The sequence below is a fragment of the Acomys minous genome (assembly GCF_964271855.1).
Source record: "Acomys minous genome assembly, chromosome: 9".
Classification (NCBI taxonomy): domain Eukaryota; kingdom Metazoa; phylum Chordata; class Mammalia; order Rodentia; family Muridae; genus Acomys; species Acomys minous.
The window spans coordinates 90,209,265-90,235,108 of record NC_140490.1 but is presented as its reverse complement, the minus strand read 5'-3'; the positions used below and the strand labels follow the sequence as shown (position 1 = coordinate 90,235,108).

The 25,844-nt window shown below is 46.4% G+C and overlaps 1 protein-coding gene across 2 annotated transcripts in view; it reads left to right on the top strand.

Moving 5' to 3' along the window:
• The window catches only part of STAB2 (stabilin 2), a 177,363-nt gene that overhangs the window by 68,237 nt on the left and 83,282 nt on the right, over nucleotides 1-25,844 (top strand). For both annotated transcript variants that reach the window (XM_084794364.1, XM_084794363.1), the window contains exons 23-31: nucleotides 2,931-3,111; nucleotides 4,323-4,419; nucleotides 7,280-7,438; nucleotides 13,346-13,441; nucleotides 14,626-14,721; nucleotides 15,530-15,577; nucleotides 17,014-17,150; nucleotides 17,707-17,821; nucleotides 20,983-21,060. In XM_084794364.1, coding sequence (XP_084650490.1) covers nucleotides 2,931-3,111; nucleotides 4,323-4,419; nucleotides 7,280-7,438; nucleotides 13,346-13,441; nucleotides 14,626-14,721; nucleotides 15,530-15,577; nucleotides 17,014-17,150; nucleotides 17,707-17,821; nucleotides 20,983-21,060 — 1,007 coding nt within the window. The remainder of the gene's footprint in view (nucleotides 1-2,930; nucleotides 3,112-4,322; nucleotides 4,420-7,279; nucleotides 7,439-13,345; nucleotides 13,442-14,625; nucleotides 14,722-15,529; nucleotides 15,578-17,013; nucleotides 17,151-17,706; nucleotides 17,822-20,982; nucleotides 21,061-25,844) is intronic.

Sequence of the window (25,844 nt, the reverse complement as noted above, 5' to 3'; positions counted from 1 at the left end):
TGCTATACTTTTCAGGAAAAAAAAATGAAAAGGGTATGTAGAGGTTTAGAACAGACATAGGGATTTGAGGGGGGTTTTTGGGTTTTGTTTTGTTTTTGTTTGTTTGTTTGTTTTTTGAGACAGGGTAGTGTCACCTTAGCTGTCCTAGAACTCACTCTGTAGACCAGGCTGGCCGCAAACTCACAGAGACCCGCCTGCCTCTGCCTCCCGAGTGCTGGGATTAAAGGTGTGTGCCACCACTGCCTCACTAAAATCTTGTGTGCATTGGCTAGGGATTTTTTTGTCTTTTTTTTTTTTTTAATCAAGTTTGGTAAGCCACAGATAACAAAATCCAAGAATACATCACAAGTTGTTTATAATATCAAGCCAGATAGTAATGGGAGCAAAGAAACCATATCTACTAAATGATCAATAAACAAAGTCACACATATGCTAGCACCACACATTTGGTATGAACACACCTCAGTAAATGATGTAATTGTCTCTGAGGCTTATTGCCTCTGTCTGCTCACCTAGGCCTAGTCCTGGAAGCTTCTAACCTCCAATCTAATCTAGGCCTAGACTAGTTTCAGCCTCTGAAACTTCCTGCTGCATAAGCTCACCCTTTTCTAGTTCTTTCTGAGCTCTGGCTGGCTAGTTCAGCTCAACTGTTCTGGCTCAAAACTCCTCTCCAAGCTGACTGATTCAAACTGGCTTCTCTTGGCATCTGACTGAATTGCTCTGTTTGGCAATCAGTTTTATCTTCTGGCTCCTCCTCATCCTCTGGCTCCTTCTGGCTTCACCTGTGTCTAGTTTGTTCTCTCTTCAACCTGTCTCTGTAAAACTCTACTGGTTAAAAACTGCCTCTGAATCCCATGAACTGAACTACCACAAACTCAACTGCACTGCACTGCACTGCACTGCACGGCACTGCCTCTCAGCTCACTCTCTGATCCAAACTGCCCAAACAGAACTCAGAAATCTGCATACCTCTGTCTCCTAAGGGTTGGAATTGAAGGCATGTACCACCACGCCTGGACCTACGCTTTTCTTTACCTGAACCTTGTTCTACACCAGGCTGGCCTTGAACTCAGAGAGATCTGCTTGCCTCAGTCTCCTGTATTCCAGCAGGGTCACACAGACCTAGAAGGTCTTTGGCTATGATCTCTTGCAGGAGCAGACATAGTCTGCATTAAAATTCCTCTACATGCCTCCTCCTCTTGCAGCATATTTGGCTGGGAACCTGGGAGCATGGCGGGGGTGTGTACTGTTCAGTCCTATGTGCTTTTTTTTTGATAAGTAAGATTTCTGAAACAAAAAAAAAAATAGGCATTTATTGCAAACTCGACAGCCTTTGCATTTGTCAGATCCCCAGCGGGAAATGGAGGCTCAGGTCAAGGGGGTGGCTTCCAGCTTTGCACCTCATCTTGGGTCTGTGGTCCCTGGAAATGAGGTCTTTGCAAACGAAGTCCCAGACTACTTAGAATGATTTCAAAGTTAATTTGTTTGTTTTAAATCCAGCTGTAATTTCCAAGATGTTTCCTTTGAGTTTGCTTGCTCTTTTCTGGATGTTGGCTCCAACCACCTGCCTGCGCTGGTTCCTGTTTCCTTTATCCTGGCTGGAGCAAGGCCCAGAGCCCTTTAGTTAAGGTGTTAGTCAAACCCCAAACTTGGCAGCTTTCCTTTGTGAAGCTCCATGTCCCTTCCTCCTTTTTACCCCTACCTCCATGCACAGGTGCCTAAGATGTGTGTGTGTGTCTGTGTCTGTGTGTGTGTCTGTATGTACATGTGGGAGTTTATATGCATATTCATGTGAGTTCTGTGTGTACATGTGGGAGTTTATATGCATATTCATGTGAGTTCCTGTGCATCGAGATGAACATGCACACATGTACATACATACACATGTGGAGGTTAGAGGTCACCCTTGGTGTATCTTTGCTCAGAGACCAATTACCTTATTTTCTGAGATGGGGTCTCTTGTCAGCCAGTGATCCCAGGGACCCACCTGTCTCTGTCTCTTCAGTGTTGGAATTACAAACACATGTCACCATGTCTGGGCTTTTTGTTGTTGTTTTTCTGGATTTTGTTTGTTTGTTCATTTTAAGCATGTTCTGAGGATTGAACTTGGGCCCCCACTTTGACATTTTCAGATACTAATATTCAGAAGCAAGGTAAGGTAGCTAAGGTTTAAAATGAAAGGACCTGTGGAAGTGTTGGCCAACACCATGGCCCCACTATGTGTACAATCACCGTGGATGTGGACTTGGGCAGCACAGGCTCATGTCCTTGTGTGGGAACTCGGAAACAAACTGGGTGGTTTGCTTCTGCTCTCTGGGCCTCTGCCTATGCATCTGGAAAGTATAGTGCACCTACCTTCTGGGACGAGAGTCATTAATGGGACCGAGAGTCATTAATGAGATGGGGAAAAGCCAGTCCAGGGACTTGAGTGAAGTCAAGGTCCCAAATACTGGCCCCTAGCTATCACTGCTTTGCTGTGAATGACAGCAGGGAATGGACACAAGAGCACATCTGGAGTTCTCCAAACAGAAGGAAGCTTGTCTGTGTATTCTAGAATGTTCTCAGAAAATGAGAAACTTCTCAGCTAACATCTCCAACCACAGAATTGAAAACTGGGTTCTCTGGCTTCTTTCGCCACAAGCCACCTCCTTCCCCACACTCACGCGCACAAATACATAGAAAGCACACTGGGACCGATATACCCTCCTCGTGGGCGGGAGAGTGGGGGCGTGGGGGAGAAGGGGTGGGACATAGATGGCTCTCCAAGGCTGCTCCTGGCACTCTGAGAAATGCTGGTGACCCTGAGTTCAACCCAGCTCTGACTTGACAGCAGTGGGATGGGGAGGAGACAGCCCCCCTCCTCCATGGCACTGTGGCCCCATAGGAAACGGTCCTCCAAGCCCCGAGCACCTTCTCCCCTTCTCTTCCAGCCTGCCTGTGTGTTCACGGAACATGTGATAACAGAGTAGACAGCGATGGAGCCTGCCTCTCAGGAACGTGCAGAAAGGGCATGGTTGGGAGGTTCTGTGACAAGAAGACTTCCGCCTGCGGGCCCTATGTGCAGGTCTGTCACATCCATGCCACCTGTGAATACATCAATGGGTCAGCCAGGTAGGTCACAGGCCAAGGCTATAGTGTCACCTGTGGGTGGAGCCATCCCGTATGTAATGCTTTACAAAGCGAGGCATGTTCTGCCCAGAGGACAGTATGGCTCTTGCGGAAGTTAAGACTGAGCCGAATCCAAGTCTTAGCTCTCCTTGCTTTGAAATGAAGCAGCTGTGTGACCTGGGGCAAGTTCCCGGGCCTCTCTGAGCTTCACCTACCTCCTTAGTAGTGATGCACTCTACCTGACAGAACAATGGTAGAGATGAAAAGACCCCAGTATAAGAGCATGGTGCCCCAGCCTGGCTCTGTCATTATGATGAGCACACTTAGAAAACAATAAAGGCCGGGTGTGCATATCACAATTTCAGCACTCTGGATGCTAAAGCAAGAGCACTGCTACCAGTTCTAGGCAGCGGGTGGGGGGCAGGGGGAGGGGCCAGGGCTGGTTAGAAAAGTGCTTCAGCCTGGAAGAGCACTCGCTGCTCCTCCAGGGGAGGATCTGGGTTGGGTACCAGCAAGCAAACCCACACCTGCAACTACAGCGCCAACACTGTGTTTTGGCCTCTCGTGTGTGTGTGTGTGTGTGTGTGTGTGTGTGTGTGTGTGTGTGTGTGATGTGTGTGATGTGTGTGTGTGTGCAATCTTTTGAGTACACACAAGTGTATGCATGTGTAAACACATGTTCATGTGTGTGTGTGTGTGTGTGTGTGTGTGTGTGTGTATGTGTGTGTGTAATATTTGAAGGAGATGAGAAGGGAAGAGAGGTCTCACCTGGTTGACATGTTCAGTATCTTCACAAGTGTGCCACAGATGGTTTTTCTCTCAAACTAGCACAGAGCAGAAGGTTACCAGAACAGTCGAACTCTGGCCCAGTAAGAGTAGGCCAGCGGCCACCACTGCATCTGACGGTGTCAGTGAATTCTGACAAGCACCCCCTAAGTACCAGACCCATTTTTCCAAGTGAGAAGACGGCGTTCCAGCTGGGGAGAGACTCGGGTGGGCCACACAATGGCTAACGTAGGGCTCGGGTTCTCATCTATCCCTGACTGCCAACCCCTGCCCCCAAATCACCCATCCATGTTTGCACACCCAGGCTTCCTGCCCAAAGCTAACCACCAAGCCCAGGCACTTCCAGCTCCTCCCTGGCTGGCGACACGCACCTGCACGGCAGGAGCTAGGAATCTTGGGGGTGATTCTGTGCACTTTCTTCCTCACAGCTGTGTCTGCAATGCGGGCTATGACGGGGATGGAGCTCTCTGTTCTAAGAAGGACCCTTGCGTGGAGTCAACCTCCAGAGGAGGCTGCAGTCCAAACGTGAGTGTTGCTTCTCTCGGCCAAGCACCCAGGCTTCTCTTTCATTTTGTTTTGTTTTCTTTTTGTAAGTAGATGTAGCAAGATAACCGCCCATCAAGGCTGCAAAAGCGTGTTGGGTTTCCTATGGGTGTACGACGGGGGAGGCAGTTCCGGCCGGGCTGGGCAGGTGGTCAGCATGGGCACTCTTCCAGACAGACGAGGGGCTGACAGTTGAAGCCAGAGGTGTCCAGCCGGCCGTGAAGGGCTTTTAAGGAAAGCTTTAGGTTTCTGTTTCCTAGAAAACCCAGCCCAGGTGGCCCAGAGCCATCACCCTATTGCCATCAGCACTGTCATTTGCGGCCCGTTTTGTGGCCTAAGCCTTTTTAAAGAAATCCTGGGGGAGAGACGTGCCAAAAGGCAGCGCCTGGTGACTCTTCACGTGCGCAAATCACTGAGGCTTGAACTGGAAGGTATATTTCGTATTAGGGTTTTGGAAGTAGCATAGACAGTAATGGGTCTTGTTATGCCTTGCTTTTCCTCTTCCCTCAGCCTCTCCCATCTCCTTGCCCCTCCTGCCTTGGCCTTCTTCCTACCCACACTAGTCCCCAGCTGCCTTCCTGTCACAGGAAGTCCATTAGAGATAACGCAGGGAAGTAGGAGGAAGGATTGAAGGTAGAAAAAGGGGGAGGTAGCTGGGAGGAGCAGGCCACGGCAGTAGAGGGCTGAGGATGATTTAAGTATATCGTACATGTGTGTGGAGTATATCATATATGTATGTGGAGTATATCATACATGTATGTGAAGTATCATATATGTATGTTAACTATATTGCACATGTATGTGAAGTATATTGTACATGTATGTGAAGTATATCATACATGTATTTGAATGTCATAATGAGACCCATTAGTTTGTACAACTAATAAAACCTGAAAGGGGGAGGGGGTCCTCCTTTCCACTGTCATGGTCCCCTTCCTAGTTTCATGACCAAGACACACACACACACACACACACACACACACACACACACACAATCTCAGATTCAAGTATAAGAGAAGAAAGGTGGCATCAGTCTTTCCAAATTTTGTACATAAATAAGGCTATCCGGTGAGTGCCCTCTGTTACTCTTCCCCAAATTCAGATACCTGGGGCTCTGGGAAGATGCGAGGTTGAGAATGACATCCCTTGCTTCAAACTCCGTAGCTAACAAGGACTCTAGCGTGTCTGATCTCATTTACTCCTTGCACCAGCCCAGTGAGGTAGACACATTAGCCTTGTCCTGCTAAGGAGAAAGCAGACTCGCGAGAATCAAGAAATGTGCCTACCTTTTGCTTTTGTTAGCACAGCCAGGGCAGCCGTTGCTCGTAGTGTATCTTTCAAATATTGAGCCACTACCCGATCTTACCACTCTCACTCATCACCCACAATCAAACAGCTGGTTTGCTCGCTGCCTCTGGCACCACCCAGGGGTATATAGCCAGAGTGATTTGGAGCAAATCATATCATGTCTCTGAGGCTTATCCCCTTTCAGAAACTTCCCTGGGCCTAGGGGGTGAAATCTAGACACAACTTGAGGCCCTGCCCACCAGAGTTCCCCGTGACTGAGCCCCACCCACTTCAGAGTGCCCTATGGGACCTCTCCTCCTTTCCTGGGGTCCTTCAGCCCCCTACTGTCTCCCTGTATATTGCTACTTTTCTTGTTGCTGTAACAAAGTACTTAACAAAAACGATTCAGAGCCTGTGTGGCTGCAGTGGTGCAGGCCTGTAATCCCAGCACTCTGGAGCCAGAGACAGGTGGATCTCTGTGAGTTCGAGGCCAGCCTGGTCTACAAAGTGAGTCTAGGACAGCCAGGGCTACACAGAGAAACCCTGTCTTGAAAAACAAAACAAAACAAAAAAACAAAAATAAACTCAAGCAACTCAGGAAGAAAGTACTTGTGTTAGCTCTCAATTCAAGAGTGTAAGCTTTGGTGAGTCCTACAACCAGAAACACCAGGGAGCTGGCCACATTGCAACCACAGCTGAAGGGCCGAGAGGCGAGCCGGTGCTCGGCTGATTCTGTTTATTCTGTCCAGGACTTCAGCCCATGACATGGTACCACCCGTGTGTAGGGTGGGTCTTCTCCTCTCAGTTACCCTAATATAGAAGGTCCTTTGCAGACACGCCCAGAGGTTTGTCTCCTATGTGACTCTGGGTGTTGACCCTATTGACCATCATACCATCAGATCAAGAGTCGCCGTGTAGCTTAGAGGGTCTTGGACCCCAACAGCCTGGAGCTCTTGACTCATGCTTCTCTCTGTAGCTGTGTGACCTTGGGGACACCTCTTTCCCCAAGGAGAAATGCAAATAATCACAGTGCCTGATTCCAGAGCAGTGGTTCTCAGCCTGTGGGTTGTGACTCCTTTGGGTGGCCAAATGACCTTCTACAAGGGTCGCTTATCAGATATCCTGGTTACCAGATGTTTATGGTTGCAAAATTACAGTCACAAAGTAGCAACAACAACAAAAAAGTAATTTTATGATTGGGGGATTACCACAGCATGAGGAACTGTATTAAAGGGTGGCAGCATTAGGAAGGCTGGAGAACCAGCCCCTCAGGATCCGTGACTTCTGTAAACCACTAAGAGCAGGCTCTGGCTGAATCAGCTACAGAACGCTGTGAGTGATGTAGCCCTCAGCTGACCAGTTCCAAGCAATCTTGCTCTCGAAATCAGCCAGTTGGCTTACTATGTTCTTGAGAATAAGCATTTCAATCATTTCGATTGCATTCCGTGCCATTATATGTTTCTAGAACATTCTTCCAGACCCTTTCTGACTCTGTGGCCCCTCGGGCAGCTGGACTGTGGTCTCAAAGGCCTTGCTTTTGTTCTTCCTCCTCCAGGCCAAATGCATCCAAACTGCCGCAGGGACATACAGCTGTGTGTGCCAGCAGGGCTGGACAGGAAACGGAAGAGACTGTGTAGAGATAAACAACTGCCTGCTGCCTGGCACAGGTGGCTGCCATGACAATGCTACCTGCTTATATGTAGGCCCTGGGCAGGTAGGTAACTTGGGGAAGAAAGAAAAGAGGAATCAGAATTCCTTTTGTGACTTTTTTTTTTTTTAACCACAACCACAGAAGTACTTTGGTTCGAAGTTACTATGGCTTTGCCTTTAGTTGAGGAAGGGAGAATGGGCTGGTTATTATATTGAATCTGTGACATGGTGTCATCGTGATGCCACCTTACAGAAGTGGGAACTGTGGCGCCGGGAGGTCAGCCATGTGCTCGGTGGCACAGAAAATCAGTCGGTCACCCTGTAAGTAACACAGAGTCAGAACTCAGAGATGCCCCAGTCATGCCCCCCCCCACAACGGATGAAACACATATATCTAGAACATTCTATTGATTGTCACTCAATTTAAGGTGGCTTCCTTTCATGACAAGAGGCAGAGGCTGCTGCCTTGGAATTAGTGAGTTACAGAGGAGGAGATACGAGCTACATTAAGATTGTGGTCATGAAAATGACAGGTCCCACTCCTCATCCATTCCACCCGGCCCCTCCTCTCCCCCAAAACAGTATAGGTATGCTCCATAAGGCCAAAGGACCACAAGACTTAGAAACTATGAACCAGGGTGTTCTCCTTGCACACACATTTTGAATGATAACATAATTTCTCACACTGGTGTTCTAAGACTGGACTGGTTAAACCTTCAGATTATTCTGTTAAGAAATGTATGTTCCCTGTGAGGTTGGGCACAGTGCAAGGCTTAACCTTGCTTCCTGTGATGGCCCAAGGTCTTCCATCACAAGCCTTCTGCTTTGACGGCACGTTCCCTTGTATGTGTTAGCAACTGGGGTAGCACAGTGCTTGGATGGTGCTTGTTGAGACATTATGGCCAGATCGTGCCTCTCCTTTGCTCAAGGGTGGAATTCACCCAACAGATGAAGGCCTGGCCCAATCACGGAGCCAGAGATGGAGGTCTCTAGGAGTTTTCAGATGCTGTTCTTTCTCTTATCTCTTCCCAGCTTCAGGAGTGAGGGACTGGGCCTCTCTCCTGAAGAAGCAGTGCAGGGCTAACACCTGGGCAGTAAGTGGGTGGCTAACCCTTAGAGAACCGGGAGCCCTTGGGAGCTCATAACTACCAAACAAAGAGATCGTCTTGGGGGTCTTTCTAGTGAGATCCTCGGGTGGCTAAAGGGTAGTGAAGGTGATAAGAAAAAAGGGAGGAAAAGGAACTGTGCAGCCAAGAGCATGCAGGATGCTACCCAGCCCACTAACCTCTCCAAGTGCCAGACCAGACAACCTTCCTGGTCCCTCCAGGTCAATGGTTCAACGTCTGGTCATGTAGTGCCGAGGGCTCACTGTGGTAATAGATTAGTAACCTAGATCACGTGTTTGTTACTGTTTTTTGGCTGTGAAGAGACACCGTAACTAAAGCAACTTAGAAAAGAAAGCAATCAGCTGGGGATTGCTCACAGTCTCAGAGGGTTAGTCCATGGCCATCATGGTGGGGGGCAGGGCATGACAGCAGGACAGAAAACATGGCGCTGGAACAGTGACTGAGAGCTTATATTTTATCTGTAATTTAGAAACAAGAAGACAGACAGACAGGCAGGCTGGCTGGCTGGCTGGCTGACTGACTGACTGACTGACTAGGCCTGATGTGGGCTCTTGAAACCCCAAATCCCACCCCAGTGACACACCTCCTCCAACAAAGCCACCCCTCTCTCAATAAGGCCACGCCCCCTAGTCCTTTCCATAACAGTTCCATCAATTAAGGACCAAGCATTCAGATATATGAGCCTGTCGGGACCATTTTCATTCAAACCAACACAGACCACAATGGGTACTTCTTAGGCTGGGCTAGGGGTGGGGATATACTTGGATCACTGGGATGTCTTTTGACTGTAATAAAAAATCCAATTACCTGTGCATTCCTGGCGAGAATGGAAACTGGCAAGCCATGGAAAACAGAATAGTGTTTCTCCAGAAAATTAAAGATGGAATTACAATATGACCCAGTAACTCAACTTCATGAAAAGAATTAAAATCAGGGACTCCAAGGGATATTTGTATAACCGTGATGCTAAGAAGAACATTAGTCAAAAATGGAAGCAGCATGTGATGAAGACGCCATCAGCCTTAGGAAGGCGTCTCTGACGCATGCTGAAGCCTAGAGGAACTTGAAGACTTACTAAGTCAGTTGCAGTGGACAGGGGTGGGCTAGGCAGCAAATATCACTGATTCCTCTTATAGAAAAAAAATACATTTATAATTTATTTTTATTTTATGTGCATTGGTGTTTTGCCTGCATGTATGTCTGTGTGAGGGTGTCAGAAACCCTGGAACTGGAGTTACAGACAGGTGTGAGCTGCTACGTGGGTGCTGGGAGTTGAACTCGGGTCCTTGGAAGAGCAGTTAAGAGTGCGCCTAATTGCCGAGCCGCCTCTCCAACCCCTTAAATGAAATCTCTAGAGAAGCCAAAGACAGAGCCTGGAAGCCCAGCTGCTAGCGCCTGGGATGGAGGACGGAGTTTCTCCTGAGCAGGTGGTTTCAGTTTGTGGCCATGAGGAAGGTTCTGAAGCCACGTCGGTGATGGTTGATGTGGCTGAACAGCAGTCTGAGTGTGGTTCATGACACTGAGCTGTCTACTGAAAATGGTTACAGTGATGGGTTCTGCCAGGTACTTTTTACACATCTTTTAAGGATATGAAAGGGGGAAAACAAAAGCCTAAAAGAAAAGCAAGAGTTTGGGGCTTGTGCAACTCTGACGACGGTAGGCAGATGTTGACAGACAGGTGTTGATGTAGGAGCAGTGTGACGCGGAGCTCAGAAGGCCACGCGAAGGGTATCTGGCCCCAAGTTCTTCCCATTCCCCTGGGTAAGGACTTACCCTCCAACAGCTCCAGCCTTAGCCCTGGGCTCTCTCAGGCACAATGGCGTACATCTTATGAGCATGTCTACCAAAACCCGGGACTCATTGTCTCTTATTGGCTCAAACTGAACACTTCCCCAGCCCTCCACATCCCCACTAGCCCATGGGATGGCAATCAGCCTACAACTGCAGAAATCAGACCCTATGGCCAGGATGTGACCAGGCAGGGACAAATTCAGTCTTAAGCTCTGTGCTGGGAACCTGGGCTGAAGGAAAGAACCATGTTTTGTTATATAAACCGCAAGAGGGAATAGCGGTGCCCCCAAAGCCAAACGGGGTATGTTTTCTAGAAAGAGAACAGATGCCAGCTGACAGAATAAAACAGGTGTTTATATAAGCATCCACACAGTCGCTGTTTTGTCTGAATCTTCTTGGGAACCACTGAGCTAGGTTTGGGGGATAATCAGGTACTAGAGCCAAGGCCCACAAGTCACCCTGGAGGAATGACCTCGTGTAAGGACACAGACCCAGATAAGTGACAGTGTGATACATGCTTTAAACCCCTGGTGTGCCTGTCACTCCACAGTGTCTAGAGACTACTGTCCTACTTACCCTGATTACTGATTACTCTGACAGCCACGCCTGCTCATGGATCTAGAACAGATGAGTTTTCCAGTGAGCCCCCAGGGGTCTAATCACGGAGGAGCCCGCCGAGGACCCATGCCTCACGGAGCACTTAGTAAATGACCGTACCCTTGGTTCACTTGTGTTACCAGACTGCAGCGGAGAAAAGAAAACAGAAGTGTCTTAGAGTCCATAATCATTTTCTAGGGCTTACCATAGTGAAAGTGCCGCAAACTGGGCAGCAGAGAACCACAAACATATTGTCTCATGGTCCAGAGGCCCGAGATCAAGGTCAACTAGTGCATCCTTCTGCAGGCTACTAGAGACAGCCTGTCCCCTGCTCCTCCCCTAGCCTTGGGTGGCCTGCTGGCTATCTTTGCTAGAGACCCATTACCTGACCCCCAACTTCACCTTCCCACGGCATTCTCTCTGCGCATACATGCCGTTTGATGCTGGTCCATCAGATTCAGCATCCACCCTACTCAACTGTGACCTCATCTTAAGTAAGTGTATAATAGCTACCCTAAGTAAGATCATGTCATAGGGTACTGCAGGTCAGGGCTTTAACATATGAATTTGGGGTTGGAGAACACACTTCAGTATCTATAATGTCTGTACCCTCTCCTACCAACAAATGTTAAATGTCCTGAGGGGGCAAAAGAGAGGGAAGAAAGAGAGAGTCTCTAGATGACATATTTAGTCAAAGAAACCCCATCTGAGATCGCCATCCCTCGGTCGTAGTTGACTTGAAGGATTTTTGACACATCCAGTACATACTGACTTTAACTTCTATGACTATTGCTTTAAGGAAATAAGCCATGATTGGATCAAGTATATGAAGAAGTGTGAAGGTTGGGGACATAGACGTGCTCTCCCAACAGCAGTTAGAGGAAATTAAACCTCTAGCTGATGAGTTTGGGTTCTATCACACAAGGGTGTGCTTGGGTTCCATGTGGTTATAAAACATTGCACACAAGTGCATAAAATATATGCACTTGCCTTGTAAAGTTTGCATAGCAGGTGATAGTGTTAAAGAGAAACTTCATGCAGTGGAAGTTCTACTCCTTTCTTCCCACAACTGAACGGTGTTACATCAACCCCAACTGGGGAGTACTATACTTTCAAAATCCATCCTAAACATCCCTTCTCTAGCCAGACATACTTCCTCACCTCTGTTAATCTCTCCTGACTTTTTTTTTCCAAGACAAGGTTCCTCTGTGTAGTCTTGGCTGTCCCAGACTTGTTTTGTACACCAGGTTGGCCTCAAACTCACTGAGACTTGCCTGCCTCTGCCTCTTCCTCTACCTCCCCAAGTGCTGGGATTACAGGTGTGCATCACTATGCCTGGCTCCCAGTTCTTAAAGAGCACTCTTAGGACAGTCCAAGCCCACCGCACCCCCTCAGAATAGTAGTCCAGTCCCATAAGCTCCTCACAAGCCAATGGCTCCACAAAACTTACAGTGTCTCTGAAATTCCTTGCAGTTTGTTAAGGTTAGACCCTTCCTGGTTATCTTTTAATGGATCTCTGTCGTTCTCTAGACTCAGGGTCTGTTCCAGGATAATTCCCAAAACACCTGTCTTGTTTAACTCAGTTGAAGGAATTCTCTTAAATCATGTTTTAAATGTCAAAATATTGCATTTGGGGGGAAAATATAATAGAAAATTAATTCTGAGCTGATGTGTTTTTTTTTTCCTTCTAGCCTTTTCTATGCCCAGGTTGTTAGTTTTCTTTCCATTAAAGTACTCTACTGCAGCGTCATTTGTCCCTCGTCTGCCATTTAACGTGAAAATGTTCTCATTTTATCACGTCACTGTCATCATCACACTTTATCAGTTAGCTGCATACACAGGACCCCAGAATATACATTTGGAAGTATACATTCTGCCCATGGGGCAAGTGAGGGCTGCAATACAGCCTAGAGCCTGCCCACTGTAGTCAGGGACTAAGCCCTCAAAGAAGAAGGGACACTTGCTAGCTGCATGAAGCTAAATCAGCTGCCGGGCCCTAGGCTGCAGGCTGTCTGTGCAGGTGTGAGGCCTTGAATCCGTCTACCCGATGGGGAGGCATTATCTGGCCTAAGCAGAGTGTCCTCAAGCTAGCAACAGCCTTGTACGTGGATCTCCACCAAGTGGCTACACCTGGCTGGCTTAACACTTCTCTCGGGGTATGGGGTCAGCTTTCCCGTTGTGATAGCCATTGAGTCAAAGCTCTCCTTATAGGCCTTTGTGAGGTCCAGAATTTTAACAGAAAGTAAAAAGGACGATGATTGGGCAGCATTGTGATATGTTGTGATAATCAAGTACAGCTGACTGTGTGCAGTGACTGACTGACCGTCTGGGATCTAGACTCTGTTCCGTAGCTGGCTTGCATGGCTAAGGTCTCCACAGTCTGCTCTTCCGTGTCATGGAGGGCAAGGCCTGCGAGCAGTTGCTTAGTGATTCCTTCCGTGTTCTTGGAACCACAGAATGAATGTGAGTGCAAGAAAGGATTCCGAGGAAACGGGATTGAGTGTGAACCAGTCATTTCGTGCTTGGAACAAACAGAGAAATGCCACCCCCTGGTGAGTTACTTGACACTTCCTTAAATACTACGAAACACGCACACAAAATTCTTGAGAAAGAACAAAAATCGGGTTGTGTGGTCACTTCTTGTGGTGATGGTAGAAAATACCTGAGCAAACTCTTGAGGAAGAAGGGTTGGCTGGCTCCTGGTTTCAACGGTTTTACTGCATGGTCACCTGGCTGCATGGGATGTGTGTGTTGAGGCAGAGCACTGTGGTAAGGAGCGTGGCAGAATCAAAGTGCCTTACTTCCTGGTAGACAGATGCCAGAGAGGAAGTAGTTGGAAGCAAAGCATGACACCATGGGCATGTGCCCAGTGACCTCCTTCCTCCAACTAGGCCTGACCTCTAGAATTTTTGGCCACCTCCTAGTAGTGTCGTTAAATTTTAAACCCATCAATACAGTCACATTGATGAAATTTGGTCCTCCATGACTCAGTCACTTCCCTAAGCCCCACCCCTGAACCTGCTGCAGAAGGGAGCAAGCCGTTAACACAGTATTCTTTGGGGGAAGATGCTTCATATCCAAATCCTACTGCTCTATCTTGCCTAGCCACAAACAAAATCCCTCACCTCCAAAGGGCATCCCTAAACAGAACCCGAGCAGCTAGTGCAATCTCCGCTCTATTTCAAAGCTTAGAAGAAAGCGCGCGTGGGTTGCCAGAGAAGATGCCAGGCAGGAGTTGAATTTTAATCTAAGATACAGAGAGGGTAAGTTTTGGGCAAAGGTTCGGTGTGCCCAAAATATTGCACAAGATTAAGTTTATACTAAAATATATTCATCAATCTGTCAGAAAATCAAATTTAACTCTCTCAGATTTTTCATTTGCTAAATCTGGCAGGCATGGAAAGAGGGAAATTTGTTGTGACTTAAAGCAGCAGGCAAGAGCATCCGGCTACAACGCTGGCATCCCTGGATTGCTTCTACTATCTTTTAACACTGTACTTTCGGGGATGCGGGGTGTTGATGTTGTTGTTGCTGCTGCTGCTGCTGCTGCTGCTGCTCCTGTAAAACTAGGGATTAAACTCAGGGCCAAGTGCAAACACTGCAAGAGTTCCCCTACACAATTCCCAGGTCTGAGTTCAGAGCTCTTCTTATCTTGGAGGCGACCTTCTCACAGATGCATGTGGGTCAGTTCTAACTTTAGGAAAGCAAGCTGTTCCCTCCACCTTGGTTTTCTCAGGCCACCTGTCGGTCTACTTCTTCTGGCGCTTGGAGCTGCGTCTGTCGAGAGGGCTATGAAGGAGATGGTCTCCTGTGCTATGGAAACGTGCTCGTGGTAAGTCCCTGTGGAGAACCTCAAGTGCAAAGTCGCAGAGAGAGCTCTCGGGGGCCTGGGCGTCTGTGCTTCTTGCTAGTAAGCTAGACGTACCTCAGTCTAACAGGCATGTCCCAGTTGTAGCCCATAGACCTGCGCACCCCAAGATGACTATGATCCAAAACCAGTTTGTGTAAAACATTACCAGATGTGCTTTCGCACTCCCCCTTTATAATTATTCTTTGTTATGTGGTCCTCAAGTGTGAACTCTGTAGACGACAACATTGTCTTGTAGTGTCAAAGGGTTGGACACGCCTACCTCTAAAGCAGCAGTTCTCAACCTGTGGGTCGCTGCCCCTTTGGGGGCAGAATGACCCTTTCACAGGGGTCACCTAAGACCATTGAAAAACACAGATATTTACATCATGACTCATAACAGTAGCAAAATTACAGTTATGAAGTAGCAGTGAGAATAATTTTTGGTTGGGGCGGGGAGGGTGGGGTCGCCTCAACATGAGGAACTGTCTTAAAGGGTCACAGCATTGGGAAGGTTGAGAACCTCTGTTCTACAGGCCAGTCAGGTCCCTGAGTGGGGAGGCCACCGGCAGTTCTTGCTCGGAGGCTCACATAGCTGGTGTGCGGGGGTTCACATCAGCCTGGGGGGGGGGGCTCGGAGGCTGACATAGCTGGGGTGCGGGGTTCACATCAGCCTGGGGAGGCCGGCTCTGTGGACAGCGCAGCTCAAGAGGGCATGCCCAGAACCTCACTGAGATAACGTTTCTGTGTTCTTTTTCCCCTCCCCCAACCCTCCTTCAAACAAATGGATAAGGAACTGTCGTTCCTCTCTGAAGCAGCTGTGTTTCACCAGTGGATCACCGTGAGTCCCGCATTCACACTTTCGCATCGGCAACACAAACCATTCTAGAGATCGGGAGTTTGTGCGGTAGAAAAATGGAAAGGGGTCTGGCAGTGCGGGGTAGGAGAGGGTCCTGAGCAGCAGCTCCCCACCTTGCCTGCGCTTTATTATCATGGAGGCGGGGGGGGGGGGGGCATCCCACCTCTGGAGACTCTGATTTGATAAGTCAGAGGCTTGACGTGGAGCCCAGTGCTAACATGTACAGCCAAGGTGGAAATTGCTGGTCCAGGTTAAGGCGTGGTAGCTGAGCTTTCCAAGCAATTCAAATACACAAGGATAGTACTACCCATCACGCAGCACATTCTGGGAAAACTTGGCACAATGTATGCCGTAATCCACTGAGATTTGGGCTCCTAGTTGACATCTGGGAAACTTAATATATGCTTAGCTCTCTCCTTCCCAACTCTGAAAGGTATCATGTAAAAGAGTCCAGGCTCATGGTCTGGATCTCCATCCTCTTTGTCTGAATGGATCAAGTGCCTGACCTAGCCAGACAGCGTAACAGGTTGTTTGTCCCTTTAAATAAATATGTGCCCAAATCGGTGTTGCTTAGTCAGCACTCACTCAGGGAAAGCTGCCCATATGTTCCAGAACATTCCAGGAACTACTTGTTTTCTACAATGGAGGCTGTCTGTACAACCCTCTCCATACAGGCAAGGCAGGGAACTGCTCCCTCTCTGGGCTTGTCAGCTTCCTTGTAACCACACCATCTACAGTCTCTACATGCAAGGCCAGCCCAGGTGCAGGCTAGACAGGGCACATTTCCTCCAGCCCGCTTTAAATGTTGTTGTGTTAGAAGTTTAACATCACTTATGGTGGGAGTATTCACCAGGAATTAACAAGTTCTACAAACTAAGATTTAGGGGTATGGAGTCAGTTTTTATTTTTGGTTGATTTTTTTTTCCCATCCAATTGTTAAACATAAAGTAGACTTTCAGGGCATGAATGAGATGTAGTTAAGTTTGAGTCAGGCCTTCCCTCTCTGCAACCTTCTTACAGCCCTACATTAAAGACACGGAAAAATTCACATAGTCCTTTGTGTGAATGCTTATGTGTGAGAGTGCACACACACGCAACACACACACACACACACACACACACACATAAAGACTATTTATCTGGCTTTTCATTCAGCCTTACAATGACAAAGTATGAGGCAATCAGGAAAATCTGTATTGTTATAAAGATCTGCACATTAAAGAGGAAAAAGATTGAGTCTCAAGAAAGACTTAAGTCATCAGCCAAGGGCTGGGTGGAGCTGGGGAGGGAAAGCCTAGACTCTTCCCAGCATTCCTGGGGTTACATCACGTGGGAAGCCGTCATCTCTGACAGCATAGCCGGCTAGCCAGCTAGCCCCCCACACTAATCAGACCACTTTCTCTCTGCCTGTGATTCAGAACACTTCCCTGCAGTCCATGCTGTCAGCCACCTCAAATCTCACTGTCCTCGTGCCGTCCCAGCAAGCCATCGAGGGCATGGACCAGAATGAGAAAGCCTTCTGGTTGTCAGGGAACAATATTCCAGCCCTGATAAAGTGAGTGTCATTTACCTTATTTTCTACGTTATGCGACTGGCATCGGGGTGAACATTCCTAAGTTCAGTGTAGAGGAGCCACTTGATCCTTCACTAGGATGCCCCTAGCAAACCCTCCCATCAACCATCCTAACGCTGCAACCCTTTAATACAGTTCTTCATGTTGTGGTGACACACAACCATAAAATTATTCTCATTGCTGCTTCCTAACTGTAATGGATCGTCACGTAAATATCTGATATGCAGGATATGATATGTGAACCCCCCCCCAAAGGGGTTACGACCCACAATGGAGAACCACTGCTAAACCAAGCAATGTGCTTTGCATATCATTTAGTTAACCCTCCCAACACCTCTGAGATAGCTGTTACAATCATCTCCATGTGACAGATGTGGAAAGTGAGGCTTTGTGAGTGGTTAATGACTCTATCCATCTAAGGCAAAAATGAGGGTGACATTTGAGTATGGGAGCCTGGCCCCAGAGCTTATTTCCCTGTTCAGTGATACTTCTTAGTGCATGGATATTTGATTGTGATCCTTATGGTCTGCTGCCCTAGACACCACACCCTACAGGGCACATACGGAGTGGCTGATCTGCAGACCCTGTCGTCCTCGCGCTTGCTAGCAACATCCTTGCAGGGAAGCTTCCTTCACCTGGACAAGACAGACGGGGTAAGAGCATCTGGCTGTGTAGAGCCTGGCCCCTTTGACCATGCTGTCCTTTCTGATTTTTGTGGTGGAAATTTCCACATGTATACAGAGAACAGAAGCCTGTGTGAGCGCCACCCAGGTGCAACCATGATCACACGCATGCACATTTAAAAAAAGAAAAAAGAAAAATGAGGGGGGAAAACAGAAAAACAACTAGTCCACAGAAGTTTACTCATTAATTTTATAGTCCCTGGAATCAAACATCTGACAAAAGCAACTGAGGGTCTATTCTGGCTCATTGTTTGAGGATACAGCCTGTCATTGAGGGAGGTCATGATGGCAAGAGCTTAAGGCAGGTGGTGACACTGCCTGCAGTCTGGAGACATTAATGAGAGTGTGCTCGGGTAGCTTTCTACATTTTATGAAGTCCAGGACTCCAGCCCATGGACTAATGTTACTGATATTTAAGGCAGGTCTTCCTGCCTCAACCTATTCTAAAGAGACCCTATAGACCTGCCCTGGGCTTGTTCCAAGGCTCCTAAATCACACCAAGGTGACAATCAAGATTAGCCATCACAAAAGAGAAAATTGGTTTTATCCAATGAAGTGTCTCTGGGTCTATCAGCCATGCCCGGGGGTTGTTGAGCAACACAAAATGGACCCCATGTTTGTATTGGGGTATTGTTGGGGTTTTTGTTTTGGGTTTGTTTGGTGTTTTTTTTTTATCTTACTGCCTCTCCATTTGTTTTGATTTTCATTTGTGTGTATGTGTGTGTTAAGAGAGAAAGAACACAGCTAGGTGAGGAAGAAAGTGAGGAGGGTCTAGGAGGAGTTGTGGAGGAAAGGGAAACATGATCAAAATATATTATATGAAATTTTTTATAAAAAATTAAAAAGGAACAGCTCTCAGAAGCAGTCATCTAAATTGCAGACCAGTGAGGTCCTCCTGACGTGACCCAGAAAGGGTAAAGATGGTCAATGTCACACCTTTCGTTCTGGTGTAGTTAATTAAGGTTGATGACTCACAACCTCCTGGTGGAGCCATCAGCAGTAACCGGATGTCATTTAAGTTAGCCAGACTGTGAGTCTGTAGTGAGTGCTGACTCTGCACACAAGTGCATCCTGGTGCTAGAGCCAGGGCAGTGGCCACTAGACAGTGGCGCTCCAGAGAGTCTGCTTGTCTGGCATTCCCAGAGTCTGTCAAGGACTCCCATGCCAGTTCCATGGGGAGTCTGGCTTCGTGGCTGTGAGGGGCTGAGTGTTAAAGTCTTTCCCTGAGTTGGGCAAAGGGAAAGTGAGCAAGGGTTCGAACGAGCAGTGAAGCCTGCTGCTGCCCTAACTCGGACAGAGATGGCTCCCAGCTTCCCGGCTTCCTGGCAGCCTGAGCACTAAGAAAAGAACCCACGGAGTCGAGCCTAAAAGCAGGCTCCCCGGCTGATACAGCAAGCAAAAAATCCGAACATGCAGTTCTGTGGAGAGTTTCTAAATCTTCTTTTGTAACTCTTTGGAAATTCTCTTGTGTTGTATCCTGAATTATTTAAATACCAATTTGAGGTAAAGATTTTGGGTACAGTTGGCTTTGTGGAACATGAGTTTAACCTCAGCCCTGGAGAAAGCAGAGGCAGATGGAGCCTGTGAGCTCAAAGCCAGCCTGGTCTATATAGCAAGTTCCAGGCCAGCCAGGGATACACAGTGAGACTCTAACTAAAAAAAAAAAAATTATACACAAATATTTTACACAAATATAGAAAAATTATACACAAATATAGAAGTGTAAGTATACAACTAGTATATGAACACATTCTGTGGAGTATCGCACAGCTGGGTGTATCTGCGTAACAGCAGCACACTATATAAATCAAGTAAGCGAGCCTGGCCTGATGCTGTGGGACTGTGATCCCAGCTGCTCCAGTGGCTAAGGCAAGAGAATTACAAGTTAAAGCCTTCTAGGGTGCAGACTGATGTCATGGCCAGCCTGGGCAACTTAGCGAGTCCCTGTCATGGCCAGCCTGGGCAACTTAGCGAGTCCCTGTTTTGAAATGAAGGCTAAAAGAGGATTGGAGCTGTAGCTCAGTGGAAGAACACTTGTGCAGAGTCCTACACGTAACCTCCAGTGCTCCCAGACAAACCCATCAAATAGCTGGAAAGAGAGGATTTAAATGTTGTCATCCCAAGAAGAAATAAATGATTCAGATGACGTTGAGCCTAAGTGTCCTAACTACATCCTTGTGCAGTGTATACAATGTGCTGAAGCACCACACTGCACACAATAGGTAGGAATCATTATTAATTTTTTTTTATTTACAGCATGACTTTGTGTATACTCATATAGTGTGATAAAGTCAGGCTAATCCACTGGTGTTCCAAACCATCAATTTCTTAGCAATATTACCATCCACCCTGCATGCCACAGGCTGTACAGGTCCCAAAATAAATCAGTCAAGGCCCTGACCTAGAGGAGATAACCATCAAACATATATCTTTCCTTAAGTTCATTACTGCATCTAATACAATAAGAACATCCCATTTTAACAAAAAGAGATGTGACAGATGGCCTAGTGTGTTTCCACAGTCTCTGTACATGGAGGCCCTTTTCCCTAAGATCCAGAAGAAACTGCAAACAGAGGTCGCAGTGGGGAAAAAAGAGGAAACCAAAAAGACTGGAGCTCAGTTGCTTTTGAATGATAAACAGTCCCTGTCTGTGTAAGTTTGCAGTGATCTCTGTTTTTTTTTAAAAAGTACCACAGACTGGGGCCCTAGTAACAGTTGGTATCCTCATAATTCTGAAGGCTTCTGGAATTCCAAGATCAAAGTGTTGGCAAGAGTTGGGTCCCTGTAAGAAGGAAGGAAGGAGATGCTCCCAGCTGCCTCCTTGGCTTTTTGATGTCTGTGTTACTGATCTAATGGGCTCTTCGCTCTATGGTGCTTTGTGAATTTCCCCTACTTTTTTTTTTAATCAACAGTGGAACAGACTGACAATGGCAGTACACCCCTCACGTGGAAGAAAGCCATCTTTCCGTTTGTGTGTGGATGTCTATCTGTTTGTGGTGTCTAATGGGTCACAATTTAAAGCATTTCATGGATGAAAACTATGACGGTTACTGTTGCTCAGAAAGCAGGGACCCCCAAAGGTAACGCGACCCCTAAGTGCACTCACCTTCCCACTGCATTTGCACTTCCAGAATATCACCATTGAGGGGGCATCCATTGTGGACGGTGACAATGCAGCCACAAACGGAGTGATACACATCATCAACAAGGTAAAGATGCCCCTCCCCAACAGCCAGAGCTGCATCCCCCCCTCTGTGGTGTCTTCCCACATAGTGCTGTTTGGGCAAATAAAGAATACTTAAGTTTTAACATCAAATGAGCCTTACTGTGCTTCGCTAGCTCTGCTGTAACCTCATGGATCGTGGATGCTCTCTTCAGTGGATGCTGCTATAACCCGCCCCCTCCGTACTGGCAGCAGGGCCTCTGTTGCATGTGGCCTCACATGAGCTTTCTCTCTCTTGTATATAAAAACATCTTAAGAGGCACGAGTCTAAAATCAAGAACAAAGGGGAGAGCAATTGGTTGCCATTATTCACTCCCTTCTTTGCACTATTGTAACCTAAAGAAGGGTACAGAAAAACCTAAGAGGAAAAAAAATAGGAAAGCATAGGAAAGATTCCCCTAAGACTTTCACTTTTCACCTAAGTCCCAATTCAATAGTATCCATAGGTATGAAGAAGAAGAATTAAATGGGAAATGGGGTTGTAAGTTAACCCATAATTTCCAGCTACTGTATTAGGATCTTCATTTTAAAAGAAATTTCTAGTACACTGGAAACTTTCAGAAGGTGGAAGGCTAGGGGGACAATTATTAACTAATTACATTTGAATTAAAATTGTTCTTGCTTGGTATTAATACCCTTAGTTTTTTTTTTTTTTTTAAGCTGTAACTGGACTATTTCTGTTCAAAAGAGAGGCTATTTGTAAGTCTCTATGATGGCCAAAGCCCTTGCAACACTTCTGTGTTATCCATATGCTTTAAACACAACACTGTTAAGCAAGAGATGAAACGCTTACAAGAAATTATGACTCTGTGGAGTGCCAACTGACCACTTAGCAACAGCTCTTCTTTCTAATGTTTGCTCTTCAAAGTACTAAAATACCTTTATAAAAATTAACTTTAAAAAAAACATAAAATAGGGCTGGGGAGCTGGCTCAGTGGGTAAAGCGCCTGTCACACAAGCTTCAAGAGTTGAATTCAGATCGCCAGTATCTATGGAAAAAGCTGGGTATAGCTTCATGGATATGTAACCCTAGCACAGGGGAGCAGAAACAGAAAGATCTTTAGCCAGACAATCTAGCGGCTAAAGAAACAATGAGCTCCAAGCTTGGTGAATACATGCACATGCACACACACACACACAAACTCACTCACCTCTTCTCCCTTCTTACATATTTTGGGTGGATGCAACTTCCTTAGTAAGATGGCACCTCAACCCACCTCTTACTCTGAGCTGATCACCATGGGATAGTAAGTCCCAACCCTTCTGTGGCCTTCTCACACAGGCCATGTCTACAGAGTATAAGCCAAAGTGGTAGTTTAAGTTTGAGCTCTTAATGTTATGGAAGTCCTTTCCAAGCTTCACTTATTTTTCTTTGTGAGGATTAAATAACACCCTCTACTTCAAGACTTGCCACTAAAGAGCCCTCAGTAATTGCTGCCCTGATTCCCTTCTTCCTTTGAAATCCCATGGGATATTCTGTATGGGATCTATTTGACATAACCACCAACTGACCTATACTGATGCCTGTTTTCCTGAGACCCTGTAGTGATGATGTCCTGGAGGCATGTGACTGCATCTTTCTGTGTCTCTCATCAGAACAAGCACTTTGCCCTATGTATGATAACTGAACTTCTGACGGTCTGTTAGGGATCACACCCTACCCTACCTGATGTCCCTTGTGTTTTCATAACAATAAAACAGTGAGTGCCATAGCATTCCCGTGTCACAGATGAGACAACACTCCAAGACAAGTGACTGGGTTAAGGAAGAATTTCGTGAACGTGGAAAGTTCATGAACGTTCTCTTTTTAGCCCCTGAACTGTGCTGCTTCCTCACAAACTCCCCTGTCAGCTGGCATCGCGCCTCCTTTGTTAGTACCACTACGTACAGTTGTGTAGGCTGTGTGCTACATAAAGGCAGTTGGCCAAAGGGTGAGTGGAGAAGTCCAGCCCACAGTACTTTGCTTTGTATCCATCAGGAATTAAAAAACTTCTCAAGAAAGGGTAGATTTTTAAAAGTCTGGCCTTCATAAATGTATATGGTTGTGACATGAACATAAAGCCATCAAGGTCTAACAGCAGCAGACCACCTCATAGCTCTCAAATCCACTATGCCTGTCTAATCCAAAGTCCACCACCCCACCCCACCTCAGCTCTGTTAGATTACTGAAGAAGCTGTACAGAAGACAGACGGCAAAGAGAGGCTAGGTTTGACTTCAAGTGGTGTTTTAGCTATGGTTGCTATTGCTGTGATGAAACACCGTGATAAAAAAGCAACTTGGGGAGGAAAGGGTTTTTTTGTCTTAGGCTTCCACATCACTCATCGTCATCAAAGGAAGTCAAGACAGGAACTCAAACTCAGGCAAGAATCTGAAGACAGAAACTGATTCAGAGGCTATCTGAAGGGGTGTTGCTTACTGTCTTGTTTCATGTGGCTTGCTCACTCTGCTTTCTTACCAGTCCAGGGATAGCACCACTCACAATGGACTGGGCCTTGCTCCATCAATCACTAATTAAGAAAATGCCTTATGGGCCTGCCTACAACCTGATCTTACAGAGGTTTATTTCCTTGAGTTTCCCTTCTCTCAGATGACGTTAGCTTATCAATTTGGCATAAACCTATCCAGCACAGCTAAGAGTGTTCATTCACATCAGGGAACCATCTTGTCACCCACTTGTGTGGATGCCAAAAGGCTATATACAATGGGATCCAGACCCTTATGTGGATGGAAACTACTACCCAATCATAGTCCCTTGCTTTCTGGAGCTGCTTGGTCTGGTCACAAGGGAAAGTGGGAAGTGTAATCTTTTAGCAGGAAACTATCATTCTTAACTCTAAGAGGATATATAAATGTAGGGTAGGAACATTATAACTGTTTTTTGCTGAGGAGGATCTTTGTCAGAGGGGGTACTTCTGGGCCCACTGAAGATAAGAGAATCCTCGGGTCACACAGCAGGGGGAAGAGACTTAGCTTGATGGACTGCAATTCATCATGCAATTGCTGTCTGCATCCTTTGGTTTTGTTTCCGAGTCAGGGTTTCTCTGAGTAGCCCTTGGCCGTCCTAGAACTTGCTTTGTAGACAAGGCTGGCCTCAAACTAAGAAGAGATCTGCCTGTCTCTGCCTCCTGAGTACTGAGATTAAAGGTGTGTGCCACCATGCCCAACTGCTGTCTGCATCCAAGAGACTTGGAAAATTAGAGAGCTGTAAACAGATGATTTGGTAACAGAGTAAAATCATGTGATTTTGCTGGGAATGTTGAGGTATAGAGAGAAACAAAGTGGGTTAGCGAGTGGGCATAAAGTTGATTTAGAGTGACAGTGACTAGTCCTATTGCCACAACTACTGCACCAAAGTCAACTACAAGTAGTAGCAGGGGGCTACAGAGCATCAAAGGAAGAACAGGAGAAAATGCAGCCTGGGGTGAAAGGATGAAGGTCCCCTTTGGCCAGTTTCTTCACAGCATCTAAAAGGTCTCTTGCAGATGTATCAGAAACAAATGGAGTTGTTGTGGGGAAGAGCTACTGGAAGAGCTTACATGGAACATTTTTAGTATAGGGTGAAGTTCACTATGTAAAATAGTTAAAAGTTAGGATAATAACCAAAGTATGTGGGTAATAAGGAAGGAAGGAGTGATCCAGGGGAGAAAGTTTCCCAAAACTCAGAAATGTTTGTCTTCCTCTAATCTAGGTGCTGGAAATGATCTGTAAAGAAATCAGATAGCCAATATTAGCTTCCAGGTCCCCTGATTTCTATCACTATTCAACTCTGCCTTTGTGGTACAAAATTGACCTCAGACAACATGTAAACAAAATTTCTAGGACTGTGTTCCAAAATAAACTTTTATTTTTTTTGGCAGTGGTATAACAAATTTTAATTCACAGTATAGGTAAAAACAGTAACAACAAAAAAAGCCTAACAAACTCTCAGAATTGACAGTTTAGCAATAGTCAAAACAAATTCAAAACTGCCTGATGCAGTTACATGCAAATACTACTTTTAAAATCCATATAGAAAAAAAATTAAAATTAAAAAAAGCCATATAGCAGCCAAGCAGTGGAGGCGCCTTTTAACCCCAGAACTTGAGAGACAGAGGCAGGTGGGTGTCTTTTATTTCAAGGCCAGCCTGGTCTGCACAGTGAGTTCCAGGACTGCCAGGGCTACATAGAGAAGCCCTGTCTCAAACAAAAATAATATTCCATATAGCCACACTGTACTGTTTCCTGGAGCCCCATACTCTGGGGGTTTCTCTTCGCCTGGAGGGAGACAAGTTCCTCCTTTGTACATCAAAGGGCAATGATTCCACTAACTTTCCAATACAGGTAGGTGAATCTCCTGGCCAAGGAACTACCCCTATGCAGGGATAGGGAGGCTCACCTTACACCATGCTAATTAAATAGAACAACAACTAAGTCTTCGTACAAAGACCCTAACACAAGATAGTTGAGTCAACTATTAATAAATTGTTACTGCTCCATCCCTATTGCAGTTTCTTATTCCGAAATAGGAAAGAAAAAGGAATCCATAATGAGTTTGAAGAATGTTGTTTGGTTGGTTGAGGAATGTTTTAAAAGAACAAAAGTCAGAGGGAGTTGTAAGAAATATGAGTTTTTTTTCTAACAAATACTATAAAACTTATGTCTAGGAATTATCTTGTCTTCCTCATCTTGTAAGATTTGCAAACACTATAATCCCTCCCCCACCTCAGTTTTGTTTACTCAATGGTCCTATTCCTATTCTAGAAATGTGATAGCCTGAAGCAGTAACCCTT